The sequence below is a fragment of the Colius striatus genome, chromosome 3 (assembly GCF_028858725.1).
Source record: "Colius striatus isolate bColStr4 chromosome 3, bColStr4.1.hap1, whole genome shotgun sequence".
In the NCBI taxonomy this organism is placed as follows: domain Eukaryota; kingdom Metazoa; phylum Chordata; class Aves; order Coliiformes; family Coliidae; genus Colius; species Colius striatus.
Window position 1 is genome coordinate 22,878,774 of NC_084761.1, and position 12,289 is coordinate 22,891,062.

The 12,289-nt window shown below is 40.2% G+C and overlaps 1 protein-coding gene across 1 annotated transcript in view; it reads left to right on the forward strand.

The window, feature by feature from the left end:
• Positions 1-12,289, forward strand: part of UGT8 (UDP glycosyltransferase 8) — a 43,530-nt gene that overhangs the window by 25,154 nt on the left and 6,087 nt on the right. The window contains exon 3 of the mRNA XM_061992954.1: positions 11,507-11,649. Coding sequence (XP_061848938.1) covers positions 11,507-11,649 — 143 coding nt within the window. The remainder of the gene's footprint in view (positions 1-11,506; positions 11,650-12,289) is intronic.

The window sequence follows — 12,289 nt, forward strand, 5'->3', positions numbered from 1 at the left end:
AGGCACTGTGTAAATTCTGTGGTGAACCATATGATCATGTATTTTGACTCTGAAATGTGTTTCCTTGTAAAGCTGCTTTCCCCTCCAACAATTGACCTTTTCCTCCACAAGTAAATGTTGCCTGAGCTTTTCAGGTACCCACAGTCAGAAAACTGCCATAGTCTCCAGCCTAGTATTGCCAAGTTGGTTAAGCATGCCCATTCTTGATATCCTGATAGATTTTAAATTGGGGAAGGTTTGTGACTGGGCATCTACCTGTACAGTGTAAGGTACAGGGAAAATGATGCAGGGCTGATTTCGGAAGGCAGATAAGTATCTTGAGTAAAACTTAGTCAGGAAGGCAGTTCTTCCAAGTACATATGCCAAATATAAGCTGACATCCAGTGATCTGATGAGTGAACAGCAAAGCTCATCAGCAAGCCTATGTTGTCTGTCAAAAAGCAAGGTTCCCTGATTCATTGATAGTAGTATGAGATGATTATTTCTCCAACTCAAAAAATGGGGTGTATTGGAAATGGAAAATGCAAGGTTCAGACCTTAGATGTTGCATAAGTCAAATTCTGAAAATTAAAAGCAACAGAAGTTATTTTACCATGTTTATTTACAAGAAATCAAATGGATCAGTATAACCTATTATTTCAAACAGATTTTCCGGTTTTAAATATTCTAATTAATCATTTTTGTATTGGAATGCACAAATCAACAAGATATATTCACTTTTGTAATGTGCGAGTGTCACATGCAAGTTAAGAATGACCTGTGTATAGGACAAATAATGTATGTATATGTATTTATAAATATTTTTAAAATGAGGAAGCAACCTCCAGGGAGAAAGAAAAGCTGTTTAATTTGAAACAGAAATGAAGAACAACTTGCCATTATTAAATCAAAGCTACAGGTTAGAATTACGTCTCCTACCATCCATAGAGCACAAGTGTCAACTCGGAACAATGAAAGGTAAAATTGCCCACCTAAATTAGTTTATAATGTGGATTTATGGATGGGACTGTACGTCCGCATGTCATGCAGAGGTCTGGATTGGAAAGAGGTTGTAAAGAAGCTGAATTTCGGGCAGAGAGGAATCTCATGAGGTTCAACAAGGACAAGTGCAGAGTCCTGCATCTGGGAAGGAACAACCCCATACACCAGTACAAGCCGGGGGTCAAACTGCTGAAGAGCAGCCCTGCAGAGTGAAACCTGGGAGTGCTGGTTGGTAATAAACTAACCACGAGCCAGCAATGTGCCCTTGTGGCTAAGAAGGCCAATGGCATCCTGGGATGCATCAAGAAGAGTGTGGCCAGCAGGTCAAGGGAGGTGATTGTCCCCCTCTACTCTGCCCTGATGAGGCCTCATCTGGAGTCCTGTGTCCAGTTCTGGGCTCCTCAGCTCAAGAGGGACAGAGAAGTTCTGGAGAGAGTCCAGTGCAGGGCCACCAAGATGATCAGGGCACTGGAACATCTTTCATTTGAGGAAAGACTGTGGGAGCTGGGGCTGTTTAGTATGGAGAAGAGGAGATTGAGGGGAGATCTTATTAACATTTATATTAACATTCATCTCTTAAGGGTGGATGTTGGGAGATTGGGACATCCCTTTTTCTATAGTAGCTAGCAACAGGACAAGGGGTGATGGGATGAAGCTGGAACACAAAAAGTTCCACTTAAATATAAGAAAAAACTATTTCACTGTTCAGGTGAGGGAGCCCTGGCACAGGCTGCCCAGAGGGGTTGTGGAGTCTCCTTCCTTGGAGGTCTTTAAGACCTGCCTGGACATGTTCCTATGTGACCTGATCTAGGTTGACCTGCCTTCTGCAGGGTGGTTGGACTAGATGATCTCTAAAGGTCCCTTCCAACCCCTACCATTCTATGATTCTATGAATTTTAAATTTCTTCTTACTGTATTTACTGTGATTTAGTTAGACCTGATATTCTGTAGACAGGGTGAAAACAGTCTCTGTACTTGAAACAGTCTTTTAACTTGTGCAGCTTTTCTATTATGTGTGCAGCTACTTCAACTGTAGGAAGATTGGCAAAATTTGTGTTTAATAGTCACAAATTTTTCTCTGTATGTTTTGAAGTTATACGTTGTGGCTTCGTACTCAGGCAAAAAAAAAAATCTTTTTTCAGTAATTTTAAGTGGAATATTGCTTTGTGGTTATATCAAGGTTTTTAGTTTGAGTCCTTAATTTGAGGAGACCTCCGCTACACCTGCTACTCTATGCAGTGATTTTAATAACCTCTCTTGAAGGGCAAGCTACTTATTTTTGACTACCTTCCATTCACCTGGAAGACAAGATTGCTTTCTGAGGGTGCTTGCCAAAGGTCTAGTGAGTAATGGATTTTTGACAGAGTGTTGCATGAGGGAAGCACTTGCGTGGCAGTTTTCTGGTTGACCTCTAGTTTTAGGTAGCCCGTGTTCCCAGAGGCTTCATTGATATGGCTGTAACTCTAGAGAAGGCTGAGATACGGGAGAAAAGACAAAGGCTTGCGGTACTGTGGTGCTTGCCTGTGTGTTTTGAGTCTGAATTTAATTCTTCTTTAGAGTTAAGTGGATTTAAACGCTCTGTCAGTATTGGATGTTAAATGGAAAGAGGTAGTAGAGGTCAGGACAAGAAAATGCAACTTTTAGACACTGAAAAGCTTAATAAGGGTTTAAAGATGTCTTTTTTTTCCCCCCAGTGCACCCTGATAAGCAAAATATGCAGTACGTGTATATGTTAAAAAAGGCGGAGGGAGCCTTGGCACATAGAAACACATCGAGGCAGGAGGGTGGACTAGATATCTCTAAAGGTCCCTTCCAACCCCTACCATTCTGAGATTCTAAGTAGTAACATTTATAGAAATATATAAAAATAGTGACAAATGTAAAAGAAAATAGTCTATCTTTCAACATCTGTGTCTAATATTATTGAGGAAGCACTTCTATCAACAGCTTTGGTAGATTAGTATGTAATGACAGTGCACTGTGTAGTGCTTGGGTTCCTTACAGAAAACAGTTTAGATCTTACAGTTCATTCCCCAGCAGCGTAGCTTTAACCAGAAATAAAATAGGGGTGTTTAGTCTAATGCCATAATTTGAGTATTCTGCTTTTAATGACTACAAGATATTGGTTTGGGAATTCTATTCCATCCTAATATAAACTACAAAATATGAAAAATTACAGTGGAAAACTGTTTGATTTAGTTAGTGGAAAAATAACCTTGAGAGTGCAACACGCGCAGTAGCCAATGCGGAGATGTTCAGCTGAGCCAGCACAAGGCAGCTGGATGCGTTGAGTCAGAGAGGTACGGGCCATCCGCTGCTTGGTGCAGTCGGATGTTTGCTGTGCTATCCCATGTCCTTTGCTCCTTATATGAAATAAAAACCTCCTGTTTTTGGTGGTAAAGCAATTTTATGAAATCATGGCAAGTAAATACAAATAGCATACTTTACCTGAAGTGGTGGCTTTTCTCTGGGTTTGCTGTAGGCTGATGTGTTATAAATAACTTTCAGATTGTGTGATAGGGCTCTAGTTGTTCAGTGATAGTAAGAGTCATATAATGTTATCTATATGACCTTTAACCACGTGCTGAAACATCGTTTTTGGTGAAATTTGAAAGGCGGTTAAAAATGTAACATTTAAGTATTTCACATGAGAGAAGTACTATTTAGAAGATGCCAAGAAAGTTAGGATATTAATAAAAATGGTCTGTGTACCTTTCTGTTTATTTATCAGGGAGTATCTTCTTTCTAAAGATAGCTTCATATGGCTTCTTATTTATTTATTTTGAAATAGATCTGATTTTGTCAACTCTAAGCAGCATTTTGTAGTAGAAATTGCATAGTATGCCTGTGGCTTCCATTGGGGAATGGTGGTTTGCAACCATATTCAAAGAACAGGCATTTGTGCTATTACACATTTGAATCGAGCAGCTGAACAGGGAAAGCTTCAGATATTAAACCCGGTTATGTTTGTATTTGTGTACTTTGTTTATCGGAAACAAAGCTCAGTATTAGGCACCACTGGTTACTGCCAGCTGGGTCCTCACTCTATAGTCACAGATGTGCATTTAGCATCTAAGCCTGCTAAGAATAGCTAATTAGAAAATCAAACTGAACAAAGCTCACATAGTAGGGTTGGCACAATAGCATTCCTATCTGAGAATGGTAAAAAGATTTATTTTATTTTATTTTTTATCCTTCCCCTCCTCGCACCTATAGTACAGCATAGCTCAATAAGTGCTTATTCTCTCTATGCAAGCACAGGGAGAATCTAATAAAAGACCAGTACATACTCAAACCCCTTCACTCTTCAGTAGCATAGTGTCACACAAATCATTGCACATAACACAACCAAACTAGGAGAAGGGAAAGAGAAGTCATAGTGTCTGTTCCCGTGTGAAGCTCTGACTGCAATAAATATTACCCACGTTGAAAAAGGAGAAACCACTTAAGCAGCCTATGAACAGCAAATATGTCAAACTGAACATAGTATTTTAAAAGCTAGCATACAAGTTCTGAGAGGCAAGATAGCCACAAGGCCAGTCTGCTACCATGTTAAAGCTCCCTGCCTAGGGAAGGAAGGGAATAGTAGCTGTCTGACTGCCTTTGCCTGGTCTATGCAAGTGCCGTGCCTCTGTGAGACCTGTAAGTGTGTTTGAGTATCACTTATTAAAGAGGCTTAGAAAGCACATCTGATGTAGAATATGGTTGAAGGTGAGTCTGTACCTCCTTCGGGACTCGGTGTGCCAGGATCAGTCACTCAACATAATTGAAACTAGATACTTGAATGAATGGCTAGGGATCTGTAAAAGAAAGTTTATCATTTCAATCTCTTCTACTGTTTTGCTCAAAGAACACTGAAGTTAACATGAAAACAGAGACCTGTCAGGATCTGGCAGTATTGTAATCAGGACTCCCTTAAGCATTTGATAACTTATCATGCATTGAGTTTGGTTTTTTTTAAAACCACTTAACTCAAGTGAAATGGTAATTAATTCATGTATGTATTAGATGATATTTTGTTGGGAATGTATATAAAGCTCTAACTGGATGAGAAAAAGCAAAATTAAATTCAGTTCAGAAATGGAACACGTCCTATAATGAAACTGACAGATTTTTTCTTTCTCTTGGGATAACATCATCTGAGATCATACTCTGCCTAATGACGGTGTGGTAGTGGGCAAGAAGAGATGTGATGTATATAGCTGTAGGTGTTCACGTTTATTCTTTGGGTGAGTCTCTCCACTGACTGTTGAGATAAACATCACTGGGATTGGAGAGGCTTGAGTGAGGGAGGCTAAGTGCCTTAAAATTTCTGGAAAATCCCAGTAGGCATCTATGTATTCAACTTCATTCATGTCCACTTGTTTCCAATGTGAACATACAAAGAAGAATAATTACACTTTGAATGCTTTTTCAGCTACGAGTTGTGAGTGCCTGATCTTTTTTTTTTTTTTTTTTTTTTTAGAATTTCTGTGAAAATTTTGCTTTCAAGTTGATCAAGGTTTGGGGTTTGTAGTGGTTGGAGGTGTTTGATTCCTGGTTTGGAAGGGGAAAGCCAGCTCTCTGTTTGAAAGCTACTGGTCAGTTTGTTAGCTTTGCAGGGTGGCCTCAGCAAAGCAGTGTTGCCTGCTGGCTATGCTAGGACCTCGAGTAATTGAGGTAAGAGTGTTTCCTCTTCAAATACACACACAAAACCCCACCTTATTTGTAAAAAGAAATTACCAGGTGCTGTGTTATAGTCACTGAAAGAGGGAACCATTTAATGAAGTACTTGTCTTTATGATGTAAAGTTTAAATTAACTGCAGAAGTAAAAGATGTTTCCTTCTCACTTCTGTGTTTGGTTGAAGTTTGAGGAAGACTCAATATTGCACCTTGTCATGTAATAACCCCCCTCCCTAGACATCTTCTGTAGATTTAGACCTCAAAAGTTGTAATTTCAAATATTAAGTGTCCTTTCCTTACATAAAAAAAAAAGTGCACTGATTTTACATTAACCCAAACATCATGTAAACTGGGCAAAAGAAGGTCACTTTAGTGTTGCAAGAAAGGAGCTGTAAAATGCTGCCCAAGCAAGGAATGCCACTTTTAATGAAAGCAGCTCTAATGACTCATCCTGACTGTGTTTTCATACTGTGTGTAATTAGATCGGGAAGACAGAATGTGCTGGAGGTCAGAAGTGTAAGTGGATTTCAGAAAAAAGGGTGAATTCATAAGGGATAAGCCTAGATATCTGTGAAACTTGCTAGTATACAGTGTTGGAGTGATGGTTTCATTATGGTGTTAGGGCTAATAAGACCTTAATGAATAGTGAAGTAGGAAGATGAGTAAAAGCTCTAGTAGCTAGATATGCTGAAATGTTTGTAGCAAACAAAATTGTCCTATGGCATCAGTGTGTTCTCTTCCGTGATTCAGGTTTTGTGACAATCGCTCAAAGCTTGTGTTTTGGACTGCTCGTCCTGCCTTACAGTCACTGCAGTGTGCTTTCTAAAGTAAATGTTAGGAGTGTATATATGTAACATACATAGCTGTAGTAATAATGCTGATGAAGTATATAGTCTCTTTCATGTGCCAAGATGCTTTTTATCTACTGTATCACTTTTATACCTTATATGCCCCATAAAGAACAGGGAAAGTTCAGGAAAATAGTGAGCCTTTTTGCCACGGCCTAGCTAATTTTACCAGGACATTCAGATCTGTCCTGCAGCTGAAGACCTATGAATGCCACTCACTTGGGTTCAGTTTCACTCAATATTCAGTTTAGGAAGTCTGTAGTGGACTGAAAAGCTGACAGGAGAAAAAAAAAAATCTTAGAAGTTACCTGAGAATAATGGACTCCTCCAGGTCATGAACCTGAGGAGCTCTACAAGGAGGCAGTGTAAAGCTTAAGTAAAATTAGGACAAATTTGAGTTGTTGTCAAAATATGTCAATTTGAGTTGAAACTCTTCTGGATCTTCTCAAGGCTGTTGGGACAGTTTTGACCCTGACTCTGAGGAATCAAAGTCTTACTCTTTCCTAGTTTAGCATCTTGAAAAGAGCCCAAAGGTCAAGTTCAAGTTTCTTTGCTTCTCATTTTGGCTAACCATATGTGATCCAGCTCTGGTCTGGTAGCCTGTGGTAGCTGTGTAGGCTGTTCTGACTTTGCCAAGTCCCACTTGTGTTAATTGTTATGTACCTGTTTGATCAGAGTTGATTTGCACTTGACCAACATGGAACATGGCAAACCTCATTTAACTTCTCTTCCTCATGTGAACCTGTCTCTAGGACAAGCATACCTGATTTCTGAAGGTAATGAAAATCTTTCCCTGCAAACTTATGTGGTTTGGGTCCCAGTTTGGTAGCTTGAGTGTGTATTTGTGTGTTGTTACACTTAGGAAATGGGTCAGGAGAGGAAACACAAGGATAATAAGCTTCAATTTATACAAAATAAACCAATTTGTATTCCATTATTTTGTTAGTGGGTTTTTTTTTATGTAATCCTGTTTAATATGTCAAGGAAATTCTGTCTTTTAAAACTGATTATAAGATCTTGTCTTGCCTGTCAAGATTTTAAGTTCCTCTTTGTACATGTGATATTCCACTGCAGCAGTGGGATTACCTTCAAAGGGAAGGATTACCCAGCTTTGGCTATGAAATCAGTCATAATAACATGAAGGAGGTTGCTTTGCTATTGCACAACAATAAAATGCAAAACCTTATTTGTAGGATGACTCTAATCCTATAGTATAATGTCAAGTTCTTTTCTCTTTTTACTGTATACATATAATTTGAATTACTTAATAGCCACTTGTAATGATTCATTAGGATATTTGAATGCTATTTTAGAAATTCCATTGTATGGAAACATTTTATACTTCCTCTGTTTACATAATTATATACAATTCTTATTATGTGAATACATCAGAGTTATGAGGTGTCACGGAATTTCTAATTAAGCACAGAGGAGCAGTAGCCTTGGGAGCTGTTCCTCACCTCGAACAGACTGATTTCTACCAACAGAAATCACGTGTCTGACTAAAGCATAAGTGGTCACATGTAGGACTTCCCAATGCTGGATGAGAAAGATTTGAGCGGTAGTGCCATCTAACCAGTTTTCATCCTTATTAAAAAGCAAACATTCCCTCAGCTGGACTTTGTGCCACTGATCACAACCATTTGGGTCTATAGTTTAATCAGTGTTCAATCTCACTTCGCAATGCATTTGTGTAGTGATACCTTGTCAGTTTGTGAAGCTGTAGTGGGAGGCAGGGCTGAAAGCCTTACTTGGGTCAGGGTAAATAAGTCCTTCATTCACTAAGCCAGTTTGTTCACTGTAGAAGGCTACTGGGTTGATCAAGCTGATTTTTTTCCCCTCTATAAATCCGTGCTGACTGCTCCGTTCATCTTATCCTTAATAATGTTTGGATGTGACCTCCCAGATGATTTGCTCCATTACCTTCCAGGGATCAAGGTAAGGCTGAGTATCCCATTCCCTGGCTCCTCCTTAATGAAAATGCAAGTGACAGGAGGAGGTGATGATTGAATATCAGCCAGCTCTCCTGAAGCTCTCTTTTCTCCAAGGCTGTACCCCATAGGATTCTTCCAAGCATGCACCTCTGAAGAGGCTGGAGTTGGTTCTCTGGAAGTGCAGGAAATGCTGCTGTTGCTCTCTCGGTATCCTGAGCACGTCCATCTCATGGTTGCTGCAGTCAAAGCTTCCCTGACCTTTGCATCCCAGACAAAGTCTTTCTTGTTTGTATGAAATCTGGCAGAGTGTGTCCTCTTGCTGAAATCTCGAACACTTGTGTCATCAAGAAGACACTCCAGAAACCTCCAGATTTCTGCCCCTCCAGCAGGTATCAGAATGGATGGATGCCCTGTGAAGACCAGAGTCTGTGAAGACCAGAGTCTGTGAAGACCAGAGTCTGTGAAGACCAGAGTCTGTGAAGACCAGAGTCTGTGAAGACCAGAGTCTGTGAAGACCAGAGTCTGTGAAGACCAGAGTCTGTGAAGACCAGAGTCTGTGAATGTCAGCCTTCTTCCAGTTGTCAGAATAAAACCACCTTGAAGTCACCTTGAAAGTGACTTCATCTCTCAGAATGTAACTTGATCAAATGGCACAAATGAGCAGGGAGCTTTATTTTACGGCATGGTACTTGATTTCAGAGTGGCTTGTCCTAGAGCCCACAGAAGTTTATTTTATATTTAGCTTTAAACAACAGACAGGAAATAGTTCAAGATGCAAGTAGCTGAACCCGGGTTGTTCTTATATTGGAGGGCCCAGAGCTGGATGCAGTACTCTGTGGGGAGGTTTCTGGAGAGCCAAGTAGAGGAGAATCCCGTCCCTCAACCTGCTGGCCACACTGCTTGGAATGCAGCCCCCAGGATACAATTGGCTTTCTGGGCTGCAAGTGCACATTGCTAGGTCACGTTTAGCATCTTGTCAACCAACAACCTCAGGTCCTTCTCTGTAGGGCTGCTCTCAATCCACTCATAGCCCAATCTGTGTGTGTGCATTTGCGTTTGCAAATTTGTGCATATGCATTTGCAGCATGCCTTAGGTCCCTAAGTAAAATTCAAGGGCAAACTTTAAATAAATCACAAAACCACTTGGAAACTTCCATTTCAGAAGTTGAGCCTATAATAAATGTTTCAGCTTTGAGGCAGGTTGCAGAGTTCTCCTCCTTTCCCTTCTTCCTCCTCCCTCCACAGATCTAGAAAAAAAAAAAAAGAAAAAGTACACTAGGAAAAGGTGAAGAAAAAATGAAAAAGTATGGATTCAAGAGAAAATGCAAGACCTTTTTTCACTGGGTAACAGAAGCTAGTGTACACTCCCAGTGGAAAGTGCAGATCTGTTAGGCCTGCTGGGTTTTATGGTAGCTTTTGTGGTTTTGTGCTCAGATAGGATAGCACAGCATTACTCTTATTACTGTCTGTCCTGCTATTTATTATCAGGACAAGAGGCTCATTGTGAACAAGGCTCTTAATTTTCTTTTTACTCATTTCCTATTGCTGTACTGATGTTGAGCAGAATTTAGTGAGACCAGAATTAAACCATATCCTGGGAAATATATTCTTTAGCAGACTGACATACCTGTACATCAGTGGTATAATTTTTTAGTTCCACTGCCAACAATTGCATTGGGGAAAAATAGAACTTAAATCTATGTTTCCAAGAGGAAAGGATACAACTGGGTTTCTACCTTTTTACTGTCATTCCCCCCCAAAGTCTAATGATGTTGTTCTTGTGTCTGATAGCTGCCAGCTCTGTGCCCTTTTGCATGCTAGCATGGTTTTTCCTCTGACCCTGCTGAGCGCTATTATGCTGGCAGTGGTTGGTAGTGGAGTCTTCTTGCTTGCCCTGCCATCAGTGACATATGCTCCATTTCTACTGAATCATCCCCACCATTCAGATGTTGCGGTCTGCTTTTCAGCTTAACTGTGGCTTACTTAGAGCATCAGGTGGGAAGGAGTTGCCTGTGGTGGGACCCAAGGTACTGAGGTATTCAGTGCAATGAAACCCTGGACCAGCCATGGCTGTGTATAGCTTACTCCCACCAGTGGCCACATGTGGGTTGAGCATCTCTTGGTGAGAGCCCCAAAAGCAGCATTGCAAGGTGCCCTGCTGTAAAAGCTGCTACCCCAAAGTTAAATCTCATGGTTTGGCCATCAGTTTACCTCCAGGAGACTGATGGCTGGCTCTACTTTCAGAATGCTTCTGAGCAGTGTAGCACAACAGACCTCTGCTTTCATCATTCTTGCCCTGCTTGCAAGAGTTGAGGCAACCCTTGAATCAAGAGGGTCAGTAAAAATTGCATTGCACAAGACTATTTCAGAGTATTTACAGGAGGAAGATGATCTTTAAGATGTAAAGGGTTTTGACCTTTGTTACACTTGGGGATATTTAATATAATACGAGTAACTTTTTGTGGAGGAGGCACACAGATAGGTCTCAGTAAGATAAAGTATGTAGACCCACAAAAGAGGGCCTTCCACCCTACAGATGTGCTATTGTTCCTTGCTCTTTGAAATATTGGAAACTGAAGATGTGTTTGAAGCTCTGGCTTCTTTCAAGTTGTGTTTATTATTTTTATATAAATGAAAGAAAACCAACCCTTTTTAAGTGCTGTCACATTCTTTAAGGCTAGAAGTTAAGTCCCAGGCTTTATTCATATATTTCCTGTGCTGTACTTACAGGCTGATAATATGAGAGAGATCTGTTTGTGTTTTGCAGAGTTAAAATGTAATGTGTTAACTTGTGGATGTGTGTCAACTGATCAGTTGAGAAAAGACAATTTGTCTTATGAAACTGGTGATTAATATGGAAGCTAAACCCAACCTATAAGAATTTTGGTATTTATAGCCTGTACTGGGGATTCTGATTCCGCTCATTGTACTCTGATTTCTAAAATGTTTGACATTTGAAACTTGACTTGTGAAGTAATATGGGGACCAACAACTGTTCTTCTTAAAAAATGTTTGTTTACTCTGTTTCTCTGCTTTACCTATGCTTCGACAGTGCTTAGTGTAAATTTTCTCTTTAACAGGATCTCCAAACATGGGTGAATGGTGCTAGCGAAAGTGGCTTTGTCCTCGTGTCATTTGGAGCTGGAGTGAAATATCTGTCGGAAGATATAGCGAATAAGTTGGCACATGCTCTGGCAAGACTGCCTCAGAGAGTTATCTGGAGGTAAGTGCAATAATAGATGTACTTGGGGTGATTTGGAGGATACTTATTTCCTGTTGTGCCATCTTGATCAAGAGTTGCAGATGCTGAAGTTGAGACAGTCTGGGTGGCACAGAGGACGTGACTCTTGAAAGACGTTCTTTGTGGAAGTGTTGTAATTCCCTGGTAATGCAGAGGAGCAATGATTTTGTGGCGGAATAAGGCATAGGTTATGTTCCTATGCTGAGTCCCTATCCTAGAAGGACTGGGGACAATGAAAAGAGTCTGGGGTTATAATGTTTGTGATATACTGCCATCATCTGATAAAGAAGCCATCCAGGGAGCAAGAATGACATCCTACTCATTTATTCCTCTTTCTTCTTTCCATAGTTTTTCAGGTCCCTACTCCTCTTTCATCTGTAAATGTAGAATTTCATAATTGCTTATCTCACTTTTTTTTTTTTTTTTGTTTTGTTTTTTTTTCCTGTGAGAAGTTGGAGGAAGAAAAATCTGCAGGAGTAAAAATCAGTAATAAGCTTTCTCGGCTCTAAAAACATCTTGAGTGGCACTCTCAGTTTACTGTAAAAATACCGGAACTGTTTAGTCAGCTCTGCTTCACATGGAGTGTTACTCCAGAATATATCTCAGAGGAGTTTGTGTGAAC